Here is a 14961-nt window from a genome sequence, read left to right as displayed (position 1 = left end):
TCTAACTGTCACAATCAAGAAACTAGTTTGAGATGATTGTGACATGGCACATAATCCTGCTGGAAGCAGACAACAGAAGATGGGTATACTCTGGTCATAAATGGATAGACTTTGTCATCAACAATACTCAGTTGTACAAAGAGTTTGTGAAGTAAATATTTCGTCAGTGATGACACTGTAAACCTGCACAGTCTGCTTCCTTTTCTGTATTTCAAACTGAATATTGCAGAAAGAGAAAATAAATCATTAATTTGGGGATCAGGCATTCATGAAAGGGTTTAATTTTCTCAGGTTTTGGATTGTATTTAACTTTGTCTAGCGGTTATTTTGGGGCTTATCTGTGAATTCTTCAAGCATGGTTAAAATATCTCCACACAGCTTGATGCTTTGCATTCTCATAATAATAATAATATTAATAATAATAATTCAGTTTATATATCGCCTCTTAAAAACTGTCAAAAGCGCGGAATGCCAGGTTAAAATTAAAAGCCAAATATTAGTCAAAACACTTTTTGAAATGGATACGAAACACAAAACTATTAAAAATAAATAAATGTACAAATAATAAATGTCACGAACTCCTACCGGAAATTCGTGACGGGAGGAAACGTCATATCACTGCGCGGCGGGAAAAGTTCAGTCAGGAAATATCAGGTTAAGCTGTGGCCTTGTGTTTTTCAGTGTCTTTGCTGTCCCTTCAATTCAGTAGTTCAGGTACAGAAAAACAGCTTCTCTCGCATGCAGGTAAAAAAAGAAGCAGGTTAGTGTTGTATGTAGCAGACGAATAGACCGGCTCGTGCTGTATTAGATGGTTGCCATGGTAGCCGCTACGTTTGATACCAAAGATGGCGAGAAAATATAAATATTGCGAACGGAAAATATCTGTCTGTTATTAACTGTATATTTATGTATTTAATTTTCACTTGCTTCAAAAATATTGAGCGTTTTAATAAATCAATGATTACTTTGGGTTTTTTTTCTACTATAAACCGACGTAGCAGTGACGTACCCGTTTCCTTCTTCTTCTCTTGAGCGAAATGGCGGCTGAATATGTTAGGTTTATGTACATTAGCTAACTCAAAACCAATTTAAGACACGATTTTGGTATCTAGGCGCCATAATCGGGTTCCTTCTTTAGTTCTAGTCTAGCAAATTTCTGGGTTGAAGGCGAAGTTCAGAAAGTCAAGCCTCGAAGGAGTTTCACTGTGCCGCACTGTAGGTATTTGGATAGATAAGGAAATCACCCGCCATGTGTTAACAGTAGCCTCTCTGAAGTGGTTATATTTGAGATAAAATGACGCATGCACGTTGTAATAGTGATTATTCGTCTGTTCGACGTTAATTTTGAACCGGGGTTTTAATCTATCACCATGGCTTATAGTAAAAATGAAGTGGTTTACGAATAGCTGTTTATGAATGGTGATCAAATGTAGTTAACCGTCTGGGTTAGGTTTTTACTGCTGTTTTTGTTCAGTTTTTTTTCCTTAAGGAAATACGGGAGAGTGAACTACTTGTCTTACCAGGTAACTAAACTTGCATGCTAAAATAAATGCAGTTTAAACCTTTCTGTTGCAACATGTGATGGTTTCCATACAGATTAATGGAATAAATGTAAACATGAATAAAATAAACAACCTAAAAATACATCCACCAGTGATATTTTTAAAAAAAAGTATTTTTTAACTAAATCAGGTTATGAATGATAGTTGCTCTACCAGATGGGAATAAGGGAATAAAAACGTGTATATTTGCTGTTTGTAAGTCCTGTTCTAAGTCCAGACCTACTTATCATTTCCACCTAAATACTCTTTTATGTATTTAGCGCCATAACATTAGGTGGAAAGTTATGGGGCAGAGAGGAGACTTTATCAGCAAATATACACTTTAAATTGCTGTCATAATTAATGTAAAGCTTGTAAGAATACCTAACTTCATCTCTAATCCCTGTGTTTAGGAGTGAAGCTACCACCACACACAAATTTATGATACTAGGATATCTGCAAGTCGCTTTCAAAGATGTCTGACATTCTAACAAGAGGGTTCAAGGCCCAGCTGACCACAGCTATGGAATCTATTTCGAGGAGAGCCGTGTTTGAGATAATGAAGATTTTTGAAAACACATTGTATGACAATCAAATGGAGCTGGCACAGAAAGGACAAGAGGTCACCCAACTTAAAATAAAGCTACAGACAGCAGAGCTAAAGCTGAAAGAACTTGAGGATGCAAGAGGAAGACAGGTAAAGACGAATCAAATCCAGACGAATCCGTCGCAAACAGAGGTTGAAGTTGTCACTGAAACTCCAGGACAGTCTTCTGAGGTCCCTGAGATTGATTTTGAAGGTATAATTTTAAATGTAGTTACTTCTTTGACTACATTATGACTAAATGACATTTATGAACAAATAGGTGTTACTGTTTATAACCTCAAGGGCAGTGGTGGAGTGCGTGTGCAGAGTTGATCATAATTGATTATTTGATTTAATCTTGGTAGACTGTTGCAAGATTATTTTTACTCAGTAAAACAGTTGCCTGGCTTAACTTTAAGCATGTTTGCAATTTTCGTGCATTGGTTTGTGCAGTACCCGATGACTGGTGTTCTCCTCTGGGCTACGAGACAGTGACCAAACCAGATGAAGTTGTGTGTCCCAGTGTACGACTACGGGCGTTGTCCATACCTCTGTGTCATATTACAATCCCCAAGGATGAGGTATGTAGTTGAAGGTAGAACTGTGGATGTAGCATCCTTAACCACCAGAGAAATCTGCAACTTGACTTTTATGTTTTCAGAAGAGGAAAAAAAACATCTTCGTTTTGTGACGACTTGAGGCTCGCTTACAACGTTTCACAGAAAACTGAAATTTAGGAGTGCAATGATGTGTATACAGCTACATAGTTTGTAAGATGAGAATTTACAAATTTGTTTGGTTATCAAATGTTTTTGATTGACTAATTGTATTTAATAATCATATGAGGTGGCATGCAATGCACACTGGTGCATTATTATTACTTTCACTAAGTGGTGAAAACACATTTTTAAAAATGAAACTAATATAAACAATAGCTAAACCTTTAAATCAAACCGAAATTTACAAATGCATACTGAAATTGTGCAAGTTCACCTAAGATGTTGTGGCTCCTAATGACTTGATAAAAAATTAAAATGTTTACTGCACTCTTCTGTTCTGTTACATCTATTTACTTTACTTATTTACTTTAGCTGAAAACTAAAAGAAACAAATTCTTCAGATGATGTTTGTCTCTTTATGCAAACACATCTCCATGAGCATTTCGTTTACTTGTAAATTGCCCTGTTAGTCTTTGGAGATTATCATCTATATGTATATCTATATTTTAGGGAGTTCGCTGTGACATTGACTTGAACCAGAGAAGAAAGAGTGCCAGGAGATCCAGTAGAAGTGAGTCTTAATTCTTTCATTTACTATTTCATGCCAGAAGTGACAGCGTGCCTCTGTTTTCCATGTGATAATATTGTTGGTGGGTGTTGTGAGCAAAAGTTTCAGTGAATCATCAGATCTGTTTATAGTTTTCTACTCAGCAGATATTTAATTTTGCCTAATTACTTGTGCCAATTAATGGAGCAGCATGATTAGCTGTCTCTTCAGTGAATCTGTCATCCTGAGGTTGAACTGGAACTGCCCCATACTTGAAATACTATTATTTTTCTGATCTGCACCCTCACTGAGCTCAGTGTAGCAGCATGTGAACCGGTTCCCCATCTATTGTTGGATCTGGTTGGAGTGGCCCTATAACTTGGTGCAACTCTCAAGAGCAGAGACGTGTCACAACAGTGAACTGGGGTGTGCAATACAAAGAAAATCCAATGTGCCCAACCTGGGCAATCAAGCTAAGCAGTCACATGAAGGTGCTTGTCAACTAAAGAAGTTGGCACAATCTAGCTATCAGCGTGTTCACATGAAAGGGTGGGTGTTGACAGAGTGTGACCAGTAAGAAATGCGAACCAGTCTACTGACATCAGGGCAACTGATTTTACAGAGAAAAGGTGAAGATGTTAAGTACATAATACAAGCTGAAAGTAACACATCTCCTAAAGACAAAGCAGCAATTTGAGTTTGCGTGGGTTTAAAGATGTTTGGTCATTAAGACTTAAAAAGAGCTGCTGTGTTGTTATAAAGTTCAACCTATTTGAAGTAAGGATGGAAAATAGGCAAAAATGTTGTCTGTAAGTTAGCTGGGTATCACAGCTCTGTCATTAAGACTGATTAGAATTTGATGGATTCAAATTGCTTGTTCATTAATTTGATATGTAGATGTGCATAAGAGAGTTTTAGATTTTACTGTCTCAGATGCAGCCCTGTGGGGTTGAATGGTCTGAGAGAAAAGAATTTATATAAAAACAGAATTCAAATTTAGGTTTGCTTGCATGTGCTTTTGATTTAAGATCAAAAAGTACAAGAAGGTTCCAAGTTTTAGGATCCTGTATTAATGCTTGTAAAACAATGGGATTGTTGTTTACACTAAATAGAACCAATTGTATGCTAAAATAAAAGATACTTTAAGCTGCTTTCTTAAAAAAAAATGCTCAAATAAGTCTCCAAATATACTTGTGTGTACTAATAAATCACAAAGCCTTCCCAAGTAAGCCTTCCCTTATAAAATTTAAGCTGCAGCTCTTCATGTGGATGTGTATTACCAGTCTGCAATCTGGCTGATCTAGGAATAAGAAAGTGTAAGAAATATCACCATTTTCCCCTTCATATTTGCTTATTCAGTGCTCAGCTTGTGATATCAGTTAAATGTTTGCATTAGTTTATTTCAAAATGCAAATGCACAGTTTGGCATATAACATTCATGTTATGTTAAATATTTTTTCCATGTTTTTCTTCACAGTTTCAAATTTAATAGAGAGCAAAAAAACAGGTAAGGACAAAAGATTTCCAGCACATGATCATTGGTTTCAGAACATTAAAAATGATGTGAAACTGTTACTCCATGACATCAAAGAGGAATATCCGGACCTAATTGCTTTGGGACATCATAGACGAAGGAGGAGAAAATTAACAGGACAAAAGCAAGAAAATGAAGTGAAGAGCAGAAGAGGGGAAAGAAAAACTGCATCAACTGAGTCCACGTCCAAAGAACATGAAACAATGGAAAGTGGCAGCAAAAATGCTTACTCCTGCAAGATTTGCAAAAAAGTTTTCGATACAGAATTTGGCCGAGATGTGCACGTACGATCACACAAGACGTGTCGAGGCTGCAAGAAAATCTTCCCATTTCCGAGCACACTGAGACATCATAAACGTAATTGTGCAAAACTCAAGAAATTGTTGGCAGCCAGCTCTGAAGGCAAACCAGCTGATAAAAGAGAAAACCGTACGGCAAGCAAAAAACAGGCCGTCAGTGAAGAGCGCACCCGTTCCTCAAGCAGCAACAACAATAAGGAGGGAAATAAAAACGCGGGAAGGTACCCCTGCACGCACTGCAGCAAGTCATTTGATTTTCGGTTCAAGCTAATAGAGCACATGCGGATTCATACTGGTGAAAAGCCGTATTCATGCAGCATTTGTCAAAAGACGTTCCGCATTGCTCAGTCACTCAGATTGCACATGGTGAAAAGACACAACGACCAAAACACGGAAATAAATGGAGACCTATATTGGACCAAACCTTTAGAAGAGATCGAAGAGAACACAGGGGGTTCAGTTTCTCCCCGCAAACACACGAGTGAGGAAATTGTGCAAAACAAAGAAAGGCTTCAGTCAAAGAAAAGCTCCAGATGGCAAACAATGGGCGTGCGGCACAATCGTGGCTTCATGTGCTTATCCTGTCACAAGGTGTTGAGGAGCAAAATAATCTTGATTGAACACTATCGCATCCACACAGGAGAGAAACCCCTAAAATGCGACAGGTGTCCTGAGATGTTTCGTACTAATGCGCAGCTGTACGTGCACAAAAAGAAGTGCCACTCTCCACCGGCAGCTATCCAGTGCAAGAAGTGTGGGAAACAATTACCCTCACAAGAAGTTTATGACAAGCATGTGTCTAAATGTAAAAATTAGAGGACTAAACCAAAGGACTCCTCTAGTACCACTGTGGACATTGAAACACTGAATTTTGTCTCTGGTGGCTTTAAGTTAAACTGTACTGTTTGTTTGTTTTTGTTTAATACAATTACATGATTGTCTTTCATCTCTGGCATATTTTAAAACAATACATAAAACATAATAATCCACAATCAGGTGATGTATGCTATCAACAAATTGGTATGAAGAAATGTCACTAAACTAAGAGTTACAGTTTTTTTAATCCACCTAAAACTTTTTTTCACTAATAACATGAAAATACATTTTGGGGTTTAAGCAGTGGTTCAAGCTAGTGCAAATGTATACTAACCCTCAGGAATTTCAGTCTAAATACTTCTAAAGATGTTTTTGGTTTTGTTTGGGTTTGTTTTAAATATATTAAATACCTCATAAATTGGGATAGTTCTGTACTTCAAAAGTTCTGTAAAACCAACATTACCTTAAAGCAGACTTGCACTTTGACCATAATAGTGACTGCAGTAGTTGTGGTAATGGATACTGAAAGATACATGGATCCCTGCTTGCTAAACTCTATTTTAAAGGCTTACCCTCTTGTTCTTGTTTATAACTTGAGCTAAATGCCATTCTTGGTGTTTTGTGTTTAGCTTGTCCTGTTTTTGTCAACAGGAATTTGAGAAATCGCACGACTTGACCTTTCACATCATCCCAAATTGCCTGATGTGCTTGAGTGCTTGAGCTTTTCATGTTGACTGTATTTACTGGAAAAAATCAGTTATTCTAAAGGTTCAACTTGTTTTATATCTGAAAACATTTCATTGTTCTGAGGTTTTGATACCTTTGCAATTTTTATACAGTTCTAAATATATTTTGTACGTTTGTTCACTGTTTTTTGTTTTTTTTGTCCAAGTTTACAAAAATATGAATGTGTTTTACCTTTTTATCTGCTCCAAACCAAATATGTGTTTTTATTTTGGTCGTGTGGGTTTTTCTTTTTAACCTATATGTAATAGGTGATCTTACAAGCCCGTTATACTTTTTCTTTGTAACCGGACTGTAATTGCTAGATTGAATCGTTGTCACTTTTAAATAAAACCCCTATTTTATACCTTTTGTCATTTATGTATTTAATATGAATTTATAGAAGATTCAAATTGCAGCAATAGGGATTTTCGATGAATACAAATGAATGTGCTCTGAACCATTTAGCCTTGTTATCGCGAGACTTGTGGCGGTGATCACGTCGCAGTTACCAACCTGCTAGCTCAAGAAAAACTACATTGAGTGTTGTTTTAATGCTCAGTGAAGATATTTTCCCACCGACTACTGTCGGCCATTACGGTCCTGTGCTTTTGGTCGTTTCTTCTTCAGTTGTGCTGTGAGCTTCAGGGTTGAATAGTAAAGGCTACGCTTGATTGGCTCCCGTGTTTACACGTTAACCGGAGGTAACGTTAGCTAGCTCGGTGTAACGGCACTGAACGCCTTGCCTGGTCACAGCCAGTTTCTCAACGCTAGACTGAAGTTAACTATGTTTATACTCTTCTTCCATACAAACTGGCTTTTTACATTACAGCATATTGCTTGCCATCATCGTGTGTAACACTAGCAGTAGCTTAAGTGATAAACCATATAGGAGTTTTTGTGATTATTATAACATTACTATGAAGCAGTACACATTGTAGATATCGAGTTATAAATGCTGGCAGCTGTTATAAATGTCTGATGGCGTAATGCTGTAAATTGGCTGTTTAGTATGGCAGCATCTCATGGCAGTTCATAGATGCCACGGCAGAGTGTATAGCGGTAGCCACGTCGTCCGTCTACTCCCTCTGGAGGCAAACCACAGAAGAAAACAGCAGTGGCAACCAGCTGTTGTCATTAAAACAGCATCCACAAAACAAAGGACAATGGAGTCTGTGAGGAGCGCTTTCCATGCTCAGCTGGCCACCGTCATGGACTCACTGCTGGCAGCAGCTGTGTGCGAGATAGCCAAGATCTTTGAGAGCAGCCTGTGTGAACAGCAGGCGGAGCTGGCGCAGAAAACCGAGGAGCTCTCCATCCTCCGGTGTAAGCTGGAGAAAGTGGAGAGGAGGCAGAAGGCAAAGGGTGGAGGGAGCGAGGAAGGAGAGATGTCCTCAGGAGACAGAGAGGGCAGCTTGAGGCAACAGACCCTGACAGGATCAGGTATTACAGCTGTCTTTGTCTGATTCAAGCTGGTTCATGAACAACTCAATTTGGTCATCGTCAGGTCATCGTCATCATATCTATACCTGCTCATCCCGTTATCAGCTCCATTGAACCTGTTGTGTTCATCATTATGTAGACCTATTACCTACTGAATTAGTGCCAGAGATGGTTACAAATTACAGTTCTCTCGCACAGGACTGAATATGGGAAAAGATGTCTCTTCTCATTCTGACCCAGTAGAAGGAGTCAGCCAGAGCCTTGGTAAACTGAAGGAGGAGGTCAAAGGTCAGGATGGAGCTTCAGTAAAGCACGAGGTCAGACCCTCCCCTGCCTCTGTGTCATTCAGAAGTTGCCTGTTTTATTAAACTGCAGCAATTAAGTCTTTATGACTTCTTAACATTCACCTGCTAAACTTTCCCTGCCTTTTCTAAGTCTTATAGCTACATTTTACTTTTTCAATTCAGCGTGCTGGGTCACGGCCTGGCCTGGGGTCTTTCACAGCCCAAGCGCCAGAGAGAAGCCTCGCAACTGGGGACGAGATGCAGATTGATGCCCTGACTGCTACACAAGCTAAGACAAAATGTAACTAAGTCACAATCTATTGCTAAAACAAGAGAAGCTATGAGAATAAATAATCAAAGCGAGAATAATAGTGAGAAGGCTGAAAGTAGCTAAATTGTGGGTGTTTTTTTTCTTCCATATTTCTTTGCAGTATCTCACTGGGATCAGAGCAGTCGTGGTGCAGACCACAGACCCCTTCAGGATCAAGCCTCTGCCCCATTTCTCTCCATCTCCCAGAGTGGGCGCTGCTCCCCCAGACCTGACCCTAGCCTAGCTCAACCAGGTGAGTGGTTACCTGGGTTGGACACCACCCGAGGTGGGGTGTCCAGTCTGGAGAACCTACAGGCAGACACAACCAGCTGCACTGGTGCAGCTAGCAGCAGCTCTGGCACAGATGCGCCCTGCTTCAGGCCTGGTTTTGGCTCAGATGAGACCAGTAACGAAGATGATGACAACTCTTTCCCATTTCTGGACCAGGAGCCTGAGAACCAAAACTCCAACCAGAATGCAGAGAGGGGGGCCCAGCAGGATCAATCCCAAGCCCCACCTGGTGAGTCACTATGGAGACCAAGAGACGAAAGGGGTGGGAGAGCCTCCATGAATAACACCCGGCGAGTCACAAATTTTGGAAACAGAGACCCTCTCCGACCCCAGTCTAATACACAGCTGCTCACTTTACGACACACAAACGCTCTTAGCCACAATCCAGCTTCAAGTGGAGGGAACGGCCGACCTTACACCTGCCCATACTGCACAAAGTGTTTTACGTACCCCTCCCACCAGCGCAGACACCTTTTGCGCCACACAGGAGTCAGACTGCATCCCTGTCAGTTTTGTGAAAAGAGCTTCCTCACTCCCTCTGAGCTCACTGTGCACACTCGCACACATACAGGGGAGCGGCCTTTTGGCTGTGCTCAGTGTGGTAAACGTTTCGCCCGCAGCGGGAACCTGAGAGCGCACCAACGGGACGTTCACATGGGGAAGAGGCCCTTTGCTTGCACAGAGTGCGGAAAGAGATTTGCCCACAGGGGAAACCTTAGGGTGCACAATCACAGAGTCCACCAAGGAGATCCCTACTATATGGATAACCAGCAGGAGCCTGACATAGTCCCAAATCCCATTTAAAAAGATTTTTTAAATTAAAAAAATGGATCTGCACTTTGAATTTCATTTGCACAGTAAAATCTAAAAACTTCTTTGAAGGTTGCCTGTATTAGTGAGCACTTAAAATAGTTTAAAATACTTCATTTTTTTCTTTTATTTGTTTCTGTTTTGAGACAAGTGTTAAATTAATTATCCAAAGTTTAAGCTGCATTTATTGACCCACAGAATCAAAGTTAGTTTCTAAATGTTTTTTTCAGTTTTGACTTATAATTTTGGGTCCCGCAAAAAGAAAGCTTCTTATTTTGCTGTATTGTAAATGAGTAGATGTGATTTTCCAAGAATAAGAAACATTGGCTGCTGATGTGAAAAATGTAATAATAATGATTCTCCAGGCTGACTTTATCTTCCAGTGATGTTCTTCCCTGAATGTGGACAGTTGGTAAATGAATCCAAGCACCTTTTCATTATTTAATGTGACAAAACTCCAAAATAATAATAATAATATTTTTTGTAAAGCGAATAAAGAAAGACTAGTTGGTATTAGCTTAGGACATGTGGCATGCAGAGGTAGGATAGCACATCTGTTTCTTCACATTTGTCCTGTACTGCCTATCTCCTCAAACCATTAAGTTGAATGTATTGTGAAAAAAATGGAAATGTGTTCCTTCAACAAGTCCATAATCATGATATTAAAAAACTGTACTTTCCTTTCATCTTGTTTTTGCAAAGTGAAATTAAACACCGTAGTTATGCATTAACTTGTATTTCTCCTAAGCCTGAAAAATCACTTCACTTCAGAGTTTGGTTTTAGTTTGGCTGCACAAGTCTTTGTCAGACTCTAGGGGGCAGTGCCAACACACAAAAGAGTTATAGAAACAGCTTTGGACAGCTTTGCACATTTTGATAGTGTTGCCCTATATTTCAGATCTTTTTCCCTGATGCACGCACTTGTGTCATCGTGCCATCTCTCAAGCTGTGCTTGTTAGGCAAAATCTAAACGAGAGTACCTCAGCTACTGGGTTTAGGTGCTCAAGACCCAATTTCTCTTTAGCCGTTTGGCTTTAAAAGTGTGCAAAAACAGCAGTTTAATTATTGTCAGGGGGGCCATTCATGTGCTGAAAGATTTTGAGCCTTTCATAAAACTATATTTGCATATGCTTTTATGAACAACACCATAATAAGTCCCCGTGTGTGTTTTCTTCTCTCCATATAGTTCCTGAAAAAGTTACTTCCTAATTGTGGAAGTGAGTGGATACAGAACCCAGATGTCTCATTCTATGTAAAATGTTAAAAAGTATTTTTCACTCTTAATTATTTAAGTTAAATCAGAATCCATTAAAACTCGAAGTTGGTATGAAATATTCTCTGAGTTACTGCCTCTTTCATGTAGCTTAGGGCTGCAAAAAAGACAGAATTTAGTTCTAATAACACAAACTTAAATAACTTTAACCTCAAGCATGTCTTCTTACGCACAAGCCTAAAAATGCCTCAAGTGTGTAGGTTATGTGGAGGTTGATGGGATATTTGTTCGTGTCTCATCTCAGGAGCTGAGTGATGCCTGGCTGACCTCTGTGTATGTATGTATTCCCCAGGCAGCTGAGTCCTTGCTTTGCTCATGGAAAGATTACATTCAGTGACCTCCCATCCCCCAAAAGGTCACCTGTGTCCGTGTCTCCCTCTGGGTTTTGTGCTCACAGTTGTGAAACGAAAAGAAATCCTGACATTTGTAACAAGTGAACAACCAATTCTGAAGTGAAGCTTATAAAGGACAAAGAGAAAAGCAAGCATGAGGAGTTTTGTGTTTTACTTTATTTGTATTTTTGAATTTGTGAGTCAGATAAGGGCCAGTGCGCCTGTGTGAGTGAACTGCTGTTAATGTGAGCCAATTGAACCCCCCTACTGTGTAAAGCTGCAAGCTCTTACGGTCCTTTTCGGGGCATGCAGTGTTTAAGTACTGTATTTATGACTGCAATGTCAAATGGTAAGCCAAATCTATACATAGACTCAATAAAGGGTTGTGTATATGTGCTTGCATCAACAGGCAGTCAGTCACACAGGCTTTGCAGTGTTTTCTGTTTGTATATTTAGTTATGTGTAATCCCCTTTCTGGTATAAGCAGCTTTGCCCCAGTGGGTAAAAGCAACAAATGAACAGCTGAGTAGTCTGGAAAGACTATACAGCATTACTGCTTTAAAACTATGCGATAAAAGGTTTGCATAAAGGCAAAATATATATGCAGATATGCTCTAGACTATAGTGCTCTCTGGCATTTCAGCCCAAGTCTTAATAGCTCCATAGTCCATTTGCCCAGTGATCTGATTGGGTAGAAATTCAATTGCTCTCACAGTTGGCACAGAATAATAACTATATAGTGTCATTATGATTATAGTGTTGCCATTCTATATTTCAGCAGGGATCAGGCCATAATGTGCTCACCATCTTTCAGATTATTTGTCTTTAAACTGCTGTACCTCCAGCCACCTCCCTGCCGTAGGTCCAAAGAGTCATTCCATCATCATCCCATAATCCACCAGGAGTTTAAACGATCCCCCTGACACCCAGTGAATGCGCCCTCCTCCCCAAACATGTCATGCAGATGAAAAAATGAAAAGAATAATTTTCCCCCATTGACATATCAGTCAAATGCAACTGTGGAGGATGTTTATTTTTATAGATGCACTCCTCTCTTTTTCATTTTCAAACATTTTCTTGTTATTCTTATGGTTGTATTTATGTGTTACCAGTTTCTTTTAATGTGTTTCTGTCTGTGTGTACGCGTTTTGAAGCCATGAGGGATTTAGCACTGCCCCAAGGCTGTTCGTAATCTACCCAGTCCCACCACTCCCCAGGGGCTGTGGTTTCATGCGGGTTGCCATTACTGTAGTGAAACCCCCCCTTTAGGGGATTGCAATGCTGTCTCCAGCTCAAGGCACTGAGTTGATCCATCGTCTGCGGACTGTGTTTAAGCACTCACTTAATGTGCTAATAGTGTTAGACTGGGGAGATGCTGAAGAGCTTTTAACTTTCATCAGCTAAAGCTTTGTCTGTTAGAAATGCTGATTTCATGGCTGCTGAGTCGAAATTGTAAAATATTACGTGAGGTTCTGGTGTTTGATAGCAAGAGCTTTTTATCAAAGAGGCTGATGGGATTGTTTCCATAGATAAAGATGATGCCTACATGGAACCTGAACCAGGGTGGGGGACTCAGAGGGTCACAGGTAGTGGACGGAATCTCCTTCGGGCGCTGGGTTTCACTGAGCCTCTTCACATGCTGGGGTCACAGAGCGTGATGGAGGAGTGGAGTGGGACTACATTATCTTTCCCTTTTTGGAGTTCCTGTGTGTGTGTATGTGTGCGTGAGAGTCTGCACGATTGAGTGTGTTCTCCATAGGCTGTTCTTGGGTTGCTAAGCAACTCTGTGTCTGCACGGTGAAGTGGGGGTGGGAAGGAAGAGAAGCACCAGGTCAAGAGAGGCAGACATAAGCGTCGCTGCTTCTGATTGGATCTACCAGTGCTCCTGATGAATGATGCTGATTGTTATATTGGCTGGGTGTAGGCCTGAATCATGTTGGGATATCAAGGTCCATCACCTCCCTTCTTCAGTCATTATCTCTATCAGTATCTGATTCAGATACAGTCCGTTCACCTGTGAGTTTGTGTGTATAAAAAGTGTGTTTTTACTTGAATTAACACAGGTACAACCACACTACACAGTTTAATCTAATACATAGGTCTTAATTCCCCTAATGTCACATTTTAGATACAAGTGTTTCACGTTTGCAAAAGCAAAAACAGGAGGAGAGAAGAGAGAGTTTAGCGATTCAGTTGTTTTTGATCTATACAGGAAATGTTAGGAAAGGATGGGCACGGGGACTATTTTATAGTTTCCTTTCCATACTCACAGATAACTAACCAATTTTGAGTTAAACAAAAATCAGATATTCAGGCAATTCCCCTAAATGAAAATAGCAAACTAAATAATGAACCTATGTGGGAAAATTTGGGGTGTTTTTCTTGAACAGAGACTGACTTTTAAAAGCAATGTGGTCATTAACATTACTCTGATGTAACCTTTGTAATTAGGGGTTTTGTTGTTTATTGGATGGCTTCTGCAAGTAAGGTGTCCCACTTTATATGGGGCTACAAAGCATTTCTGTCATTTGTCCCAGATCAAACATGCCTCACGAGAAACGTGTTGCTCCTAAGGAAACATGCATCCAAACTGAGACCTCAGCAAAAAGTACCTGAGAAAACAGTTTTAACACGTATTGCAACAGAAGAAGGGACTGCATGCGTGTGTAAGAAGATTTTCACATAAGATCATAATAACAAATGTGCATTTGTGCATATTTAACCTGCTTATATGAGACATATGACATATATCCCATCCATATTTAGCTTCTTGAGGTCTAGCAGTCTATTAGCGGGTGTCCTGTGCAATGAATATTGCATCATGTGTGATTCAGCAAATCAGATCTAAACTGTTTACTTCATTTCAGCTAATTCTGTTGTCTCCCACTCACAATCTAATATCCAGGTTGTGATCACTTCAGTCTTTCCTCAGAACAATGTTATATCTTGTCCTTGTCTTACTCACTAGAAATGGCACTAATAATTTTTCATGCCTCCTTCACTCTGATGTTTTGAATAATATTAACAGAGTCTGCAGGGGTGTCCCCACCGTTTCTACTGAAAGAGATAGTGAGAGGACACAAAACAGCTCAGATTCTCTGTGTAGGGCAACGAGTCCAATTAAGGGAGGGAATGATGGGTGGTCACGCTCTTCTGTTACCAAGGTTACAGGATGGGTCCAAAGCCAAGCCTTGACAAAAGGCACCGTCTCTACAGACAGAAGAGAGACCCAAGGCCACACAGCCAGGTCCAGGGTCAGGCAGAGCATGGAAACAAGGAAAAGCTGGACTTTAAATTTACTGCAGCTAAACAAAACTGCTGTAAGTAAGGTGATAATGATAATTACTGTGTGTGTGTTTACTCGTGTTTCCACCTGTTGTAATGATTTGTTTTTCCAACCATAAAAAGTAAACAAGAGGACACTGTAAAAAGTGTTTTAAGCTCTATTATACC

At 39.9% G+C, this 14961-nt stretch overlaps 1 protein-coding gene across 13 annotated transcripts; it reads left to right on the top strand.

Moving 5' to 3' along the window:
• The first annotated feature begins 591 nt into the window (after positions 1-591).
• Positions 592-11235, top strand: LOC113037517 (zinc finger protein 252-like). 13 transcript variants are annotated; one of them, XM_026194741.1, is made up of 9 exons: positions 592-714; positions 1475-1523; positions 1955-2341; positions 2581-2708; positions 3357-3417; positions 4871-4900; positions 8449-8525; positions 8676-8793; positions 8924-11235. In XM_026194741.1, exons 3-9 carry the CDS (start codon positions 2017-2019, stop codon positions 9895-9897), a joined length of 1713 nt encoding a protein of 570 aa, XP_026050526.1. In that variant the 5' UTR covers positions 592-714; positions 1475-1523; positions 1955-2016; the 3' UTR covers positions 9898-11235. The 13 variants fall into 13 exon arrangements, with proteins under 13 accessions (XP_026050526.1, XP_026050499.1, XP_026050517.1 ...); XM_026194714.1 differs by having other exon boundaries at positions 592-744; XM_026194732.1 differs by having other exon boundaries at positions 592-760.
• Positions 11236-14961: the final 3726 nt, after the last annotated feature.

The sequence above is a fragment of the Astatotilapia calliptera genome, chromosome 2, assembly GCF_900246225.1.
Source record: "Astatotilapia calliptera chromosome 2, fAstCal1.2, whole genome shotgun sequence".
NCBI lineage: Eukaryota > Metazoa > Chordata > Actinopteri > Cichliformes > Cichlidae > Astatotilapia > Astatotilapia calliptera.
Note: the sequence above shows the minus strand (reverse complement) of the source record. Positions and strands in the feature narration are given on the sequence as shown.